At 38.7% G+C, this 16,482-nt stretch overlaps 1 protein-coding gene across 2 annotated transcripts in view; it reads left to right on the top strand.

The window, feature by feature from the left end:
• PRMT3 (protein arginine methyltransferase 3) overlaps positions 1 to 14,597 on the top strand; it is a 68,637-nt gene extending 54,040 nt beyond the window's left edge. For both annotated transcript variants that reach the window (XM_052810979.1, XM_052810978.1), the window contains 3 exons: positions 1,285 to 1,335; positions 1,537 to 1,624; positions 13,911 to 14,597. In XM_052810979.1, coding sequence (XP_052666939.1) covers positions 1,285 to 1,335; positions 1,537 to 1,624; positions 13,911 to 14,020 — 249 coding nt within the window. In that variant the 3' untranslated portion in view covers positions 14,021 to 14,597. The remainder of the gene's footprint in view (positions 1 to 1,284; positions 1,336 to 1,536; positions 1,625 to 13,910) is intronic.
• The last annotated feature ends 1,885 nt before the right edge of the window (positions 14,598 to 16,482 follow it).

The following is a 16,482-nucleotide window of genomic DNA, read 5'->3' as shown; positions in this document are numbered from 1 at the left end:
GAGTCAATACGAAGGGCATGCTACAGAACTTGTCCTTTTTAACTATTCAGAGCAACCAGTTTCTTAGAGTAGGAGAAAAACACTGGTGCCATGAGAGGAAGGTTATAATCAGTTGTTTGCAGTAAGTTTTCACGCAGCAGGCTTGCTATCATTGAATTGGTACGTATCTTATTTGAATGTACTATATCGCTGGCGTGGGGAGAATCCCCTCCTGCTGTCACAGGGATAGAGAGTCCCCGGCTGCTGTAGTTGGAGTTACTCTAAAGCCTATTCTGGATCATTTCTTCAGGCTGACATGTAATAGAAAAGCATAACTGCCTTGGGCCCATGGTCTGATTTGCTTTAGCCTTTTTGTAGGAGACACTAGAAAGCAAATAAAGGTGAGCATGGACAGGATTTCAGAGGTGGATGGTCTTTTATTAGCTTCTTCCTGTTCTTTATTTGAATTCTTTGAATTTCTGGGACTCTCACAAGGCACTTCTGTCAAAAAAGCAGGGCAGTATTAAAAGACTGTGTATCTACTAGTGTGGGTGTACTGTTCTGTGTGCGGACATTTTGTATTTCTTTTCCTCTTCAAGCTGGATGAAAAGTCCCACTAATGAATTATGTACTGAAAAGAGAGGCTCTTTTTGATGTTAGGAGTGGGATGGCAGGAGGGACAGAAGAAGCGTTCCGAGGAATCCTATCGAGAGTTACTGTTAGAAACTATTAACTGCTGGAAAGGTCCGCATGAAGCATTTGCAAATCTTTTTCCTTACCTGTGTGTGTAGTAGAGGAGGAAAAATATTCCCTGCCTGCTTATGCTCTTCGTCTGTTCCCAGGGAGCTTTTGTGGAAAATAGTGTTAAGCTACACAAAGAGCAGACATGTCATGCAGAATCCCTTGTACCGTGGGTGTATTCAGTGAGGGTCGTTGGAGCCGTAGAGGACAAGGACTGAATTTTATGTTTGTGGGTTTGCACATCTGAAAGGCTCTTTTCTCATTTGTAATTCTAGTTTCAGTTAGGGTGTGTGGGTTATTTTGGAAACTGAGACTAAAATTTGGTGTGTAATAAAATGCAGTTACAGCGGGCTGAATATTCTCAAGTAGAATGAAGGTGCGGTGACAGCTTATTTTTTTTACTTAGGATTCTAGCATGCCTGAAAGCATAAATCTAAGTTTGTTCCTCTTAGTAAAGGCTTGAAAAGGAGTAGAAATCCCAATAAATGTATATAGTAACGGTAGACTTTTTCTTGAGCGTCGCTATTATTCTTTTATCATATTTGCATTTTCCTCTTTTTATAGGCAGTTGCTGGTTATTTTGATATATTTTTTGAGAAGAACTGTCACAACAAGGTGAGTATTAGGTTATGCGTTTTAAAAATGTCTTTGAGAGATGGGGGTGGTTTTGTATTTTATTCTGCCTCAAGGTGTTTGGCAGTGAGTCTATTTTGCTGTAGCAAACACTTCACGTGCATGTGTGTTTGGTAATTGATTGATGTGGTGTGATATCAAAAATGTTGTTCTTAATCAAACTCTTGAACTCTCCCATTGCAGGTCTTGTTTTCAACTGGTCCCCAGTGTACCAAAACACACTGGAAGCAGACAGTTTTTCTCCTGGAGAAACCAATTCCTGTAGAAGCAGGTATATTTAAATTCAGTTGCGGTGCAACAATGGTTGTGTTACACTGCTGTTATCATTAAATTTAAATCTAAAATACATTAAAAATGACATAAGTGTTAAAAAGAATTAGTAAGGAAATCTTTCAGCTGCTGCTGAAGAGATTTTTTTCTCTCAGCAAAGCACTGGGAAATATCTGTCTATACAAAATTCACGTTAAAAATACATATAAACGTCTGCATAGGTATATTGTGAGCGGGCATATGTCTTACACTTGCATAGATCCATACTGTAATTTTGATGAGAAAACTTCCGTATCAAAGCATTTCTGACACAGAAAAATACAAGACCAGAACATTGCTAAAACCATTCTCTTAATTTCAACATTACTAATGTTCTTAAGTATCATATTTGTCAAGCGATTGCGTAGGATTTTTTTGTAGCACTCCTGAACTACGCTGTATTTGTTAAATGAATCATGAATATATGCGTGGGTGTTATACCTGGCACTATGGGATTACTCTGTAATTGGAAACAGTTTCAAAGAACTTGCAGCCATGAACTTGATCCATTGAAGTATGGAAGATGTTATTTTGATACACTGTAAATTTTTATTAAATGGGCAAGTACTGTAATGTGTTTCACCTTGAATTTGATGCAGGTAAAAAGGCTTTTGTTGTCATCGGGGATAACCCAAAATTCACATGATAAATTGTTGAAGTAAGGTTTTGAAGACTAAAGCGATGCTTGTTAGTGGTTTTAATTAGCTCTTTTTGGTAAGCCTTGAAAATACATTTCTATGCAAGTAGTCAAATATTCCTTGCTTTATAGCACAGAAATATGTCCGTGATCATTACAGGATAGTCATGCAAGAGCATAGACATACAACAGGTCAAGAATTATAAGTCTTGCCCTCTTATTCCTGTAGAATTGCACTTTCTTTCAGACTCTCCTAGTCGTCTTATAATCAAAGGTAATAAAGTAGTTAAATTTTTATGCTGTTTTATGATTTTTTAATTTTTGTCCACTTAACCACTAGATATTTACTCACCACTGTTGAACTCTCACCCAGTGGTGAATTAGTTGCCTTTGAGGGCCATTTTTCTTTACAGACTAGTGGGACCAAGGGAGGAACCTCAGAATGGGGCTCTTTTCTGCTGGTTGGTTAATAAACTTATGGTAATATATGGCCCCGACCTGAACAGTTTATAAATAGATGAGACATATTGGGGGAAAGCATACAAAGACTTAACGTGAAAGCTGCAAAAAACCCCTGAGGTCAAGAAGCTTAGAGATGCTATAGAGAAGTATTGATGTACATGGAATATTGTCTCTCTTAACAGACCTAATTAGGAATGTACAATGGTGAAAGCAGCATCTGCACTCAATTAAACTGCTTTTACAGTTGCCTTTTCCAGCTATCAGCCATGACAACTTTTTACCAGGAACCTTTCCTGAAGGCATTGTGGTCTATGTTATCTGACAAATCATTTCTCTCTTTCATGCTTTGACTTCATATTCTTAAATAATTTTCATTTGCATATTCTTAGGTCCTGTCACTTCTTGGGGTGCACATATGCATTGGTGCATTTGTACTTGGCTCGTGTTCTGTGCAGTTTCTCTTTCTAGACAAGGCTGGCGAAGGTGTCCTTGCTGCAACTCATTAAATTTCAATGTCATAGGGTGTGAAGTGCAACTTTTTTAAGTGCAATGACATTTGTTAGAATATGCACATTATTTAATATTACATAGATCATTTGACATTTATCAAATGTGTAAAATTACTGGGAGGTGTGCCTGGCTCCAGAATTCTAGTCTGGGTGCCGTGACTTTCTGAAGACAACTGCAGAAACAGTGTGCTCTGAAGCAGTGAACACAACCTAGTTGACCTTGAAGATCACTTTTGCCATAACTCCTTCCTTTCTCTTTATTAGCTGATGTTTCTTAAAATTCTTCCCGTAACAAATCTTGTTATAGCTGTTTCTCTTTGCTTTCTACCCGTTTCCTTCTCTTTGTAATTAAGTTCCCCTTTCCAATCTTTTTACCCATTCTGTCTGGTTTTATATCTTATATAAAATTACCACTTTAATCTAGGATTCTCTGCCTGTTATTTCTAGTGTTAGAGAAGGCTCTGAGAGAAACTCTTGATGTAATTTCCTTTTCCTTTGTAATCCCAGTCTTAATTCCTGTGGGGTATTTGTTTTTCATTGATGACATAAGCCCATCAGGGCAGAACGTGTTTCCTGATACATACATAGGAATTTTTCTTTATTTAGGTGATTTGTTTTTGAAAAACCATTCTCCCTGACTTTGATCCTTCTCCTTCATTGTTAAAAAATCATTTTTTTCCTCAAGACATGTTACTATAAGTACAGATTTCCTTATTTTCCATTTTTTCATATTGTGGGGTTTTTTTCCTTTGTAAGAATTGTGACTTGAATATTCATCTTGGTAATTTGTGGTTAACCATATTTTTTGATTTCTTCAGTCTTTCGCTTACCATTTTACCAGCTAAACAAACTGCTCAAACTTCTTCTGCAGTATATGTAAAGTTGTACTTCCATCTGTTTCTCGTCTGTCACTTGTTAATGAATTAGCACTGCTCGTTACAATTTTACCATGCGTTGTTTCTGCCTGGCTTGTTGAACTGCGCTCCTCTCCAAGTGTACTTAGCTTTCGGGGAAACTTTTTGTCTTCAGGTGGAATTTTCTCAATGCAAGTTAACTGAAGAAAAAAGTGACTCTATTAGATTAAACACATTTGCTTCATTTGAAGGCTTCAGCCTTTATGTCCATCCCTGTGTTTACCAAAGTTCCTCAATCCTCTGTAGAAATTCTTACAATAAGAAACGTATATATGGCCTTGGGAGGCACAGCAAAGAAGACCCACTTGTGACTAAATGTATTCATAGAATCATTTAGGCTGGAAAAGACTCTTAAGATCATCAAGCGCAACCGTAAACCTAACACTGTCAAGTCCGCCACTAAACCATGCCCCTAAGTGCTCCATGTTTACACATCTTTTAAATACCTCCAGGGATGGTGACTCAACCACTTCCCTGGGCAGCCTGTTCCAATGCTTGAAAACCCTTTCGGTGAAGAAATCTTTCCTGATATCCAATCTAGACCTCCCCTGGTGCAACTTGAGGCCGTTTCCTCTTGTCCTTTCGCTTGGGAGAAGAGACCGACACCCACCCTGCTACAACCTCCTTTCAGGTAGTTGCAGGGAGGGATAAGGTCTCCTCTCAGCCTCCTTTTCTCCAGGCTAAACAACCCCAGTTCCCTCAGCTGCTCCTCATAAGACTTGTGCTCTAGACCCTTCACCGGCTTCGTTGCCCTTCTTTGGACGCACTCCAGCACCTCGATGTCTGTCTTGTAGTGAGGGGCCCAAAACCGAACACAGTATTCGAGGTGCAGCCTCACCGGAGCCGAGTACAGGGGGACGATCGCTGCCCTAGACCTGCTGGCCACACTGTTTCTGATCCAAGCCAGGATGCTGTTGGCCGCCTTGGCCACCTGGGCACACCACCGGCTCATGTTCAACCAACTGTTGACCAGCACCCCCAGGTCCTTTTCCACCAGGCAGCTTTCCAGCCGCTCTTCCCCAAGCCTGTAGCGCTGCATGGGGTTGTTGTGACCCAAGTGCAGGACCCGGCACTCGGCCTTGTTGGACCTCACACAGTTGGCCTCGGCCCATCGATCCAGCCTGTCCGGATCTGTCTGTAGAGCCTTCCTACCCTCCAGCAGGTCAACACTCCTGCCCAACTTGGTGTTGTCTGCAACATTGTTTGAGTCAGGACAAGCTCTTTTCTTAGTAAATATTGGAAAATAAATAGAAGTAATATGATTTGAGTCTTGCAATAATCTGACCAGTGTACCTGTGGTGGCATTTGCTTTCTGTATTTCAATAGGTAGTGAAAGAGGAATTTGGTGGTATAAAATGCATTTAAAATGATTTCTTGTTTTGAAAGCATCTTTCAGATAGGGCAGTGCATTTTTTTTCCCCAGTAAAGAAAAATGGTTCCCTCAGATTTCTAATTCTGAGTAAAATAGTCAGGCTGACTTAAAGTCTCTATCAGATGCTTTATAGCTTTTGGGGATATGCCTGAAGTGGTTATAAAGCACTTGATTGTATTTGGATTTGCTCTGTAAAAGAGGTTGAGTTTACAGATATCTGAACCTGTTGGGTGTTTTACAGGAAAAGGCTCTTTTATGCCATGGCAAAATTGTTTTGTTCTGCAGTGTGAACTAGCTAATTTTCTCAGCTGTTTGATGCCAGGTTATTTGTTGTAAAAATAGATCTATTTTCTCAACCATAAAAAAGACTGAGTGTTTTGATCTCTATTCTAACGATAACAGAATCAAGCCACTACAAGCCAAAGAATGGAGCTTGCAGCTAATGCTCCCTCCTTTGCCATTCCTGCCGCAGCCTGCGCTAGGTGTGCAATGTTTGCAAATTCTCTAGGATGAAACGGGAGACGTTTAATCTAGGTCCAAAGATCTGGAGAGTGAGGCAATAAAAGTTACACCTAATTAATACTTCTGATTTACCACTGAATTTCAGCTTGATACCTAACTATGGTAGACAGCTTTGTATATAGTTTTAATGGATAATTTCTATTGATTTGGTTTAGCTTTAATGTGTGAGTGGGGGATAGTCTCTTACTACTCATGTATTCTGAAAAGCTAGTTTTCCTCCTCACAGACTGTGACGAGAGAATTGAAGCTGATGTACAATGAAGTAAAATAAAATAGCGCCAGCGTGTTGGATATGCTTTAACTGCTTAGCAAGCAGTAAAATTAAAGAAACTGGAGAAAGAAGCCAGATGATGTTTTATTGCCAGAAAAGCTGGGTTTTCTCAGACAAAAGAGTATTGTATTGTAGACTCCCTACAGAGTACAAGGCTTCACTTAGCAGCCCTTTGAATAGCTCAAAAATGTCTTTATTTTGAAAATTGAAATTGAGATGCCAAAGCAGTATCTTTTTCTTATTAATGGTCCAAACATAAGTCTTTTCCTTTTGTTGTTTGTTGAAATATTCCTGCTAAGTTTCATTAACAAAAAATTATATGCAGAATATCCTTCTCATTTGGCTGTCTCAAGCATTTACTAAATAAATAAAATGCTTAGAAAAAATATTTTAAAGGGCCCACAGAATCTTTTTGGTAACAGTGCGTTAAGTTAAAACCTAGATCTGTATGCAAGCAAATTCTATTAGCAATAAAACAGCATATTGTCGGCATTTTGTGTTCTTGATATTGCCTTGCAGTGGAAATAAAACCTTGATTTGTTTTTCTGTGGTGCTAAAAGGGGCTAGCACAGCAAAACTGAAGTAGAACTCACATGACTAAGCCCCTGTAAAATCCTCGATTATCTTTAACTCCCCAGTTTCCATAATTGGGTAGCTGTTTGTAAATTTACAAACTGAAAAATGTTAATTTGTCTACCGAGAGCACTTTGTTAAAAGTAGGAAAACAATGCTGGCACAATTAATCCGTCTGAATGTTTTGATCTTACACTGAAATACTTCAGTATTGTGCATCCCAGTTGGATAATTTGGTTCCTAACTGAGATTTTAGTGTCTGTTTTGCCTGTCTACAGCTGCAACATGGTGTCTATAGAATGCTGTCACTTGTTTACTTACAAGTGATACCTCCCAAAATTATGCTCGCTTTTAAAATCTAGTAATTGTTAAAAATTGATTTTTGAGGTCACGCTAAATCTTGCATACGTCATGCTGTATCTTTTGAAATCTGCGGTTTAAAATCGTCCTGCTGACTTTTCAGAAACATTTCTAAGTGTGTATTTCAGGCACTAAAATGAGAGAATCTCTTCTCATGGCTTTTTATCCCTTTGAAAGATAATAGAGGTTCTGTACCTAGACAGGACGTCTTGGATGGACTTCTTGTGCCGTTCTGTGTGCCCCCCTCTGCAAGTTCTGCAACTGCAAGGGGTTATGGTTCATACAGCAGCAACAATCTGGTTTTCTCAGAATTTTGTCACAACTGCTGAGAAAGATTGGGACAAGGCTGTACAGTTTAGGATCTCCGCTACAAAAAGTAGTGAATTAAGACTAGTTCTAGGTGAGTGAGTTTGACTACTGCAGCTATACATTTTGGAGGACTATGTGTCTGGTCTTCGCCGTTCCCTGTGGCAGCCGTTTCTGGTACCTGAGCAATCTTGGGAATCTCGGTCACTTGCAGCGTGTGCACGTTATCTTGGGCAGCCATGCAAGACTGTCTTACCTCACCCAACTGGCTGCGTAGACTTCTTTGCAGCAGCCTCGTTCATGGTTTGTCTTGGGGAGTTGAAACATGCCTATTTGGTACAAAACCTCTTCAGAGAATATACGAGCATGAAAGGAAAAGACAGAACCTCAACAGAGTTTCAGAAGAGGGTGAACAGTGGTGTAACCGAAGGAGTTGGCGAACAGCTGCTTAGTTTATGGAAGTAACCAGCCGGTGGAAGAAGGATGTCGCAGATCAGATGGATAATACCGAAAGGCAGTGATTACTGCTCAGTACAGAAACTGCTCATTGGATCCCCTTGGGTTGGGGGCTCAGTAAGAGAAGCGGCCAAATGGGAAGGTGATGGTCTGCCTACAGCTGCAGGTGCCTGCAGTTTAAGACGACGAATGAGAGGATAAGGGATAAGTTATTGAGTTTAAGGGAAATGCTCTTGGTCCCACCATGAATGATTTCTTTCACTGTTCATTTTCAGAAGATAGATGGTTCATGGAAACTACTTTCTAGCCAACTCTTCCCGAGTAATGCTTTTGAGACTTGCTTGCTTTCAGTTGCATGCTGCTAGACCTCAGTGTTGTATAAGGTAGTGGGTTCAGTTAGTCTAAACTGAAGTGGAAAACTAGATAACGTTTAAATTGTCAGCCTCAAGCAAGAACAACCTTATCGTGAAGAGTGGTGTCAAAGCTTAACTTATATAACTGAAGGCAGATACGACTACCACTTAGAAGCTTGTGGCTGTTGCCGTTTTGGGGAATTGCAGAGATAGTTCTCACCAGCAGTTTGGTAGTTAAAGTTTAGCCTAAATCCACTGCAGTTTTCTAGCAGCTGTCTTTGAAGTAATGCCAGTGAGATCTTTTGTAAGGCTCTTAAATTTTAATGGGGGTCAGAATAAAGAATGCTTTGAGTACCATGTTCTTGTCTCACTGTTAGCTTCATAAAGCTCTTCCACAGGAAGAAAAGAAGGAAACCTGAAAGATCTTGATTCCTGGCTACCTTCAGTAATTCTTTCGATTATTTTTCATAATCAAAGAGGGAGGGGACATTAAGTTGCATCCTGTAGATACAACTTCTACGGGAGACTGCATGGAATCATTGGGGTCAGTCAAGTTCTTTCAGATTAATCAAGTTACAGACTGAAAAAATACAGTTTGTTGGGCCTAAACGCTCTTAGTGATAGGGCTCTTGCACTGAGAGGTACCTTCGCTCACAAACTGCAGGCTTGCCCAATGTATGATTGTATTGCACAAACATAAGTGAAAAATATGATTGCTTACAGTTTTCACTGATGGTAAAAGTCAGAACCAAAATAAACTATTTTGAGTGTTCAGAGCACATATGTATAGGGTGTACTGTAGAGCACGTGATCAGACATGTATTATTTGACAGTGGGTCAGTATGGACCATGGGATGCTTTTTTTCTTGTGCTAGCAAGCTTGTGCAGCACTTCTGCTGAATTCTTTCGTGGGGTTTTTTTTTTTTCTTTTTGGCGACAAATTTCAGGGCTCCCCAAGGGATAATAAAAATGCGGGACGGGGATCGTAATAGATTCAGTTTTGTCCTAATCAAACTGCAATGGCACTGTGTGGTTTACTTGCGTTCAACTGAGCATGATAAGAGCAAGGTGATGCAGCTGAGTCCCAGAGACGGCTTCCTCCAGGCAGCTCACAGGACAGCAGAATGGTGAAAAACCATCAGTCATTTTCTATCTACATGACATTGATTAATTGTTCAGAACTGCCTTTCTGTTAGTTGGTTGCACTGCTGTTGTTTGCTTCAGCCCTCAGAAAAGACTGTTTAGAAAGGCAGATTTAATATGGTTACTGCATAAGAAATAGCTGAGAAAAATTAAGTGCTTCATTTCATTAACGGCCTTTACAAACAGAATCTCAGGGTTCTGTTCTATGAAGTCAGATGTGATCTATGAAATTATATTTAGTTTTTTTATTTCAGTTATTGTATTGCTTTGTTTAAATGTTTTGAAGGGTAAGATTGCCGCATGGGTTGATTTAAATAGTGGAATTTTAATTGTCTTAGAGGCTCTTTAGTCTTAACAATTTTTAAAACATTCAGTATTATAGGATGTTAAAATATATCAAATAATTCATTTTGCAGCAGTTCTGAAAGCGTGTGTGTTCACACTAGGTTAAACTTTCTAGCTGGAGAGAAGCTATAATGCCCTTTTTTCTTTACCTTGTCCTTCTACCAGGCAAATCTGTCTCTGCTTAAGTAATCTGTGAAACTGTTTTTGCCATTCTTTGCAAATCTCATTGCATTATGTCAGTCATTTGTGTCCTAATAATAAAGCTGCACAGGAACTGAAGTGAAATTCCCAGCTAACTGTTAAATTAATAAAATGTGCAAAATTATCAAAGAATACAGTTTTTTGATGTTTTGTATAGTATTTGTACTGCAGTCATTCTTGTTGAAAAGCTTTCTGTGATGTTTATACTGCAGCCTTTGACAAGATGTCCTGCATTTATTATTTATAACGTGGACCTTGTGTCAGTTTACTGTTTGTGGATATAACCAAGAATTGTGCCAAATGAAGACTGCTAAAAATCTTACTGACTTTGAAACTGGTTTAATTTTTGGATTGCTGTTCGGTTTCATTTTTGCAATAAGAATATTGAAAATTTCAGCTTTTTAGTGGAGCATGGCTTTTAAAATCACTGTAAGTAATGAACAGCTGGGAAATACTTTGGATCCAGTGAGATGGGAAAGTAGTAACAGGGGATGTGGCTGCTGTGAGGGATGAAGATGGATGGGGCAAGGGAGGCGTAATGGAAGAGTAGCAGAGAACTTACTGGTACAGATCGAGATCATGCCTTCCTGTAATGTGTTCAGTAGAATCATCTCTTAGATGTAGTTCTTGTGTTTTAAAATGATGGTATAAAGTGGCTTAGCAATAGGCTTCCTAAATATTTACAGATCTAACTTAAATTGCAGGGCTTATTAAGGACTGAAAATAAATTAAGATTAGTTTTTCTGGTAACTGCAAGCAGCAATCTTCACAAAAGCATGGTGAAATTAAGAGATAACCCTCTCAGTAAGATCATTAAAAACAAGACTAAAAAGCCTGTATAGGTCGCATTTCCCTGCAATATGAGGTAACATCAGTATTTGTGGATTTTTTTTTTTCCTTCAGCTATTAGAATATTCACTGAGTGTATAGTTTCTAAGGATAAAAAGAATGCTATGTGTATGTTGGTCATCAAGCCAGAGCCAGGCTATTGGGACAGAATTTGTAATTCTAGAACTTCTGCAATGACATATAGGTTGCATAGGAGTTTGAGCTGTAGCTGACCTTTTGAGTATCTGACTGAAGGCTACCAAAGAAGATATCCTGATTCTTATAGTCCCCCAACGTGTTGTAGAAGGTGAAGGTCCTCTGATCTCAAAATTAGTCTCTTGCTGGGGCACTTAATTTCAGATACCTTGCTTGAAAATGTTAATGCTGTTGGCTTAAAGTTTTATTTTATTTTTTCTAACATAAATATGGTGTTATTTAAAAACTCCATACATTGTCAGATTTAAAAATTAAATATTCATTCTGCCTTTCTGCAGTCCATGCCTTTAAACGAAATATAAAATACTAACCTGAAGGTATTTGCGTTCAGCTCCTGGGTTGTATCTTGAGCTATTTTAAAATTATGATTTAGCTATTTTTGCATGTGACAAATCTGAAATCGCTCCTGTGTTAATCTGAGTTTGAATCAACCTGTGATGCACAATGTACTGTTAGTATTTATGAAGTTGAAAAAACCTACAAATGTAGTCATTTATATTTAAAGGGATGTTAATACCTTCTGACTTCAGGCCTTTAGTCTAGACACCAAAATGGGGAAGCCTTTCTTCACATGTACATTCTTAAAATTGCTGTGTATATAAACATTTCAAGCATGGAGATGTTTAAAAAGTAATCTTTTTGTACATGTGTAACATTATATATATTCAGTCATGTATGTCCATATCAGCAAAGAAATTTGCATTTGCAAATAAGCTTGCAGGTTGCTTCCACTTCCTTACCTTTTTATTTTTTTTTTTTTTCTCTTTCTGTGAAACTAAAGATTTGAGGCTAAATTCTTCAAGTACTAGATTGACAGCCACACTAATGTTCTGGAAATTTATTAACCTCTCTCCAGTATTTAGTGGGTACAATGTAGCCCAAATGTCAGTTGTATATGATTTAGGGAAATTTATGAAACTCTTTGCTCTGCAGAGATCTGAGGGTTTTCTTTTTGGTACCTCGCTGGTACCAGTCAGGTACGCAAGTGCATATTGTTGGTGTGGGGGGTGGAGGTTGGGGGAAGCAGCTGAAAGCTAATAAGAAAACTAAATTTTCTTTAATGTCCTCCTGTACTGCCTTCTCAGTAAATTTGTGCTTAATACTCAACAATATTGATATTGTTAATTGAAGTAGCTCCATAAGTATCTGGAAATCAAGAACCTTGTTGAAAGCTTGGTCTCTCAAAACTGCTTTTTAAATAAAGCTTTCAAGTATGCAAATAGTAGACCCTATGACTAGTTGAAATTAGCTATGGATTTCGGTTTGTGTGACTTTTTCATGATGGGTACAAACTTCTAAGTCTTGTCTTGAATTTATATAGCATGAATCGGTTCCTGGTGCTCTTAATATCTGTAAAATCTAGTTTGCCGCTATCTTTTTCTTATAAGGATCATAAATGCGGGAGACAAAAGAAGTTCAGAACGGCCGTGCCTATAGAGAAATGGACTCATTGTTCCTTCGTTTAGTCCCGTGTAAAGTTTCAGGATGTTGCAGAGCTATAAAGGCTTTTTACATCTTATCCATTGAGTATGTTTGCATGACAATAAAATGGACTGTTATATCATGAAATTGGACTTGCAGATCCACAAATAATCTCTTGTCTTGTGTGTGAAAAGTAAAACTTCTCTTAGTATACACAAGTTTCTTAGCTGGCACAGCAGGTTTAATATTTCTCCTCGTTTATTTCAGAATCTGACAGTGCTTTTACAAGCTAGAACAGACCTTTGAATTATGTGAGGAATAAATATGGAAAAACTTGATGTGCTGTGCGACTGTAGCTGCTGTTGGGATGGAACTGGGCTTGATCAGCGCAGGCTAGGACAAAATGTTCAACAGAAACATCGAGGCCTGGAATTTCTCTAGGAGGAGAGCTTTTACTTAAATTTAGTAACACCAAAAGCGAGCGTTATGCCTCTCTGCCTTGGGGAGATGTCTCAGCTCTTTCCTTCTGTGTCAAAGTGTTCTCCCTGGTTTTAGCAGAAGCCCATACGTGCTGAGTGGGTATGGTCAAGAAAGCCTGATAGTTCGTAAAACAAAGTATTACCTAATTAGAGTTTAAATGAAATGCAGTGCAAATACAAATCACGTGGCATATGAAGTAGGAAGTTCTGTGGTTACTTGGTTTTAATCAAAGTTGATAGTAGAGATGCGTTTAAATTAGGGAGCTCAGCAAAGGAATAATGCAATATTAAATTCTATGGAGTAGCGATTTTGCTTTTTTATACTTTTGTGTTACCGCTAATTTTGCTCCTTACTTCACGGCCAGAAATCTATGTTCAAGAATTTAAAGATGTAGTATATCATTTCATGAGAATATTGATCTTTTAAACTGGGATGGGGATGGGGGGGAATAGTACAATGGCACTTAGCACCTGTCCAACTGAGACTTGTATGTGCCTGGAAATGCTAGGTAGTGGTGTGCTGATCCAGCTCAACCAGATACAAAGAGAGGTTAATGTATCCAAGGAATACAGTGTTCTTCCTCAATCACAAGTTAAATAATTGGCATATCGCCTCTCTGGGTGGGTCATCTGAGAAGTAAAGCATCAGACATAACTCAGCAACTCACTAAGTAGAACTGCAGTCAGTTTGACTTAACGTTTGTTGTCGAGACCATTGCTTAGAGCTTTGAAAACTTAAAGGAAACTTTGGTAAATTTGTTTAATTCTCATTAATTGGGAACAGCTTCTCATGCAACATAAGGGTATGTAATGCATCTTTGCTACTCCTGTGCATGATTCAGTAATGTAAGCATAGTAATTTCCTTTTTACTTTTGCAGGAGAGGCCCTGAGAGGAAAGATAACGGTCCGCAAAAACAGAAAGGATCCACGGTCCCTCTTTATAACCCTTTCAGTGAAGGACACACAGCAGACCTACAGCCTGCAGTGAAAGTTCTGTGCATATAACTTTGGGAGATATCAAATTTAAATGTTATATTTAACTGTTGATAACTGTTTCTAAATACCCCAAAATGGTAAACTCTTGAATTTTTTATTATATGTATATGCACACACAAGAATATGAAGAGTTTACCTAGAATTGAGAGAGTACTGTTTGGATGCTTTTGCACTGAGATGTGGAGACTGAAGACAAAATCAGATTCTGCTGTGTTCCACATGATGTGCAGACAGCAAGAAAGATGGTTTTGGGTTACGTGAGACTGGTGGCTGAAAAAATCGGATTAAAGTCTTGCTGTGAGGAACAATAAATATGAACTCTCAATATTGTTTTGTTCTCCAACTGGCAAAATCCTTGTGCAATTTTTTTGGGGGGGGGGGGGGGGAGCTAAATCATGTGCCAGTGCACCTCAGCAGTAGCTGGAAAATCCCAGCTGGAATAAGTTTGGAATTCCAACTGCAGGATTGCAGCAACAAAGACTTTATTTTTATTACACTTCTATAATAAAAGAGTTGTACCACATTTTAGTTACATTTATCTAAATAAATGAACCGAGTATGTTATATAATGCAGTTGCCTGTTTCCTTGTTTTCCATGTAATTGAAAATTCTTCTGTCCTATCCAGTGATGGCTCATTTATTTGTGGCTACAGTTTTTTCCGTACTAGCCTATTGGAACCTAGATGGATGGAAATGTATATTTTAGCAGCTTTAGGAAAAACACTGTGAACAAATAGCAGTTGCGATGGTGGATTTGGTTTGGCTGCTTACAGACGCAGACCGTGAACAAGGATTGGTGTGTGTGTTGTGGTGTTTAAACACTGTAAACTGCAACAGAGTTGGAACTAAGTGTAACACCGTGCAGTTTATGTGCTTGTACTGTACACGTATATTTGTGTTGAAAGTGGTTTCAAAAGTCGTTTCAAGAAGCAAAGATGGCAGTGTTTTGCTAGTGATCTCTGAACTGCTGTTAAAATAATGTTAGGACCTTTTTTAGAGGACTAAGACGAGGATGAAATTCTTTCCCTTGGAATCTGCTCAACAGCGTTCAGGTAACTGTATATTGTATAATGGGATGAAATACTTACTCTTTTGCCTGTAACTAAAGAAGAGTGTTACCAGTGGTAATGCCAATTTGGCAGAAAAGTGGAAACTTGTATTCCAAAAGCTGAAATTCTCCTGCAGCGCAGCGCTTCGTTTCATGCAGTGAAGCGGGCATTGAATAGGAAGTGGCAATTGCTACAGTGCTACTATATTTTCAACTGAAAACAGACTTGTGGATTTGTATTTTATCTTACGCTGCTTTTATCCTCTCTTGTGGAAACCTGTGGCTTAGTAATTTGCATCCAAATAATTTCCTTGGCTTGGCAGGTGTAGGGTGGAGATTCTTTCCGGTGTGAAAACTGTTGAATTACCTTTAGACCTTTAAATGTCCTGATTAACATCTAGATGTTCAAGAGCTCAGCTCACATATGCGGCTTAATAGGAATGTTCAGGTGCTGAGCACTTAGTCTGGTCAACTCATTTTAATGGTCTAAAGGAGGGCTTGACCGCCCATGTTGACACCGTGGCTATTACGTTCACCTAGTAATAAGTGTGAATTCATTGCTCGCGCTGATTTTTAGATCCTTCGATTTTATGCGAGACTGCACAGAGTTTATAAATTCTATTTTCAGAATTTTGTATTCAGGATGGGCTTTACTATAACAACTTAATAGCAAATGAGACAATTGCACACCAAAAAAATCAAAGATGCAAGATTTATTTCACCGTAGTACCTGGTAAGTATGAACGTGATACAGATGATGTGTAGGTCTCAGTGATCTGCTAACATTTTTCTAGCTTGGTAACATATATTCCTTTTGAAAATACATTGATAATCTTCGATTTGTTAAAACATTTGAGCCTGGTTATCTGAAACTCAGACTGTTCAACTCTGTATAAAAAAAGGCCTTGTAGATGAAATGCCAGCAGTTGGCATTGGACTGATTAATGGAGTTTGTGACAGAGTTATCGGTATTCAACAGTAAATATGCAGGCTAGGGGATGGACTGCTAATTTTTTCCTTTGCTGAAAGGTGCTGTAGAAATACAGGCTATTGACAGACTAAGCAAACTTCTTATACGTGTTCTCAGTATTGTGGCAACCTGAAGTTGGAAGAATCTGCACCTGATTTTGATCATCTGATACGTAGTCGACTGTGGGAGCTTCACGTGGTTTTACTGTGACTAACACTTTGACATATTGGTGTTGGACTAGATGATCTTGCTGATGTCCCTTCCAACTTTCATTTGTCAGTGCCTCTGCAGATTTTGTGTTTGTATGAACATCGATATAGAAGGTAAGAAAGGAAGAAAAAGAATGCAAAGGGAGAGCAGTGCAAAGGCCTATACAGAGTTTGTGTAGACTTAAGTAACGGGGGACTATAAATGAAAAAACGGTTGAAAATGTGTA

This window comes from Harpia harpyja, chromosome 16 (genome assembly GCF_026419915.1).
Source record: "Harpia harpyja isolate bHarHar1 chromosome 16, bHarHar1 primary haplotype, whole genome shotgun sequence".
NCBI classification, from domain to species: domain Eukaryota; kingdom Metazoa; phylum Chordata; class Aves; order Accipitriformes; family Accipitridae; genus Harpia; species Harpia harpyja.
The sequence above is the reverse complement of the archived record's forward strand: the minus strand, read 5'-3'. Positions and strand labels throughout refer to the sequence as shown.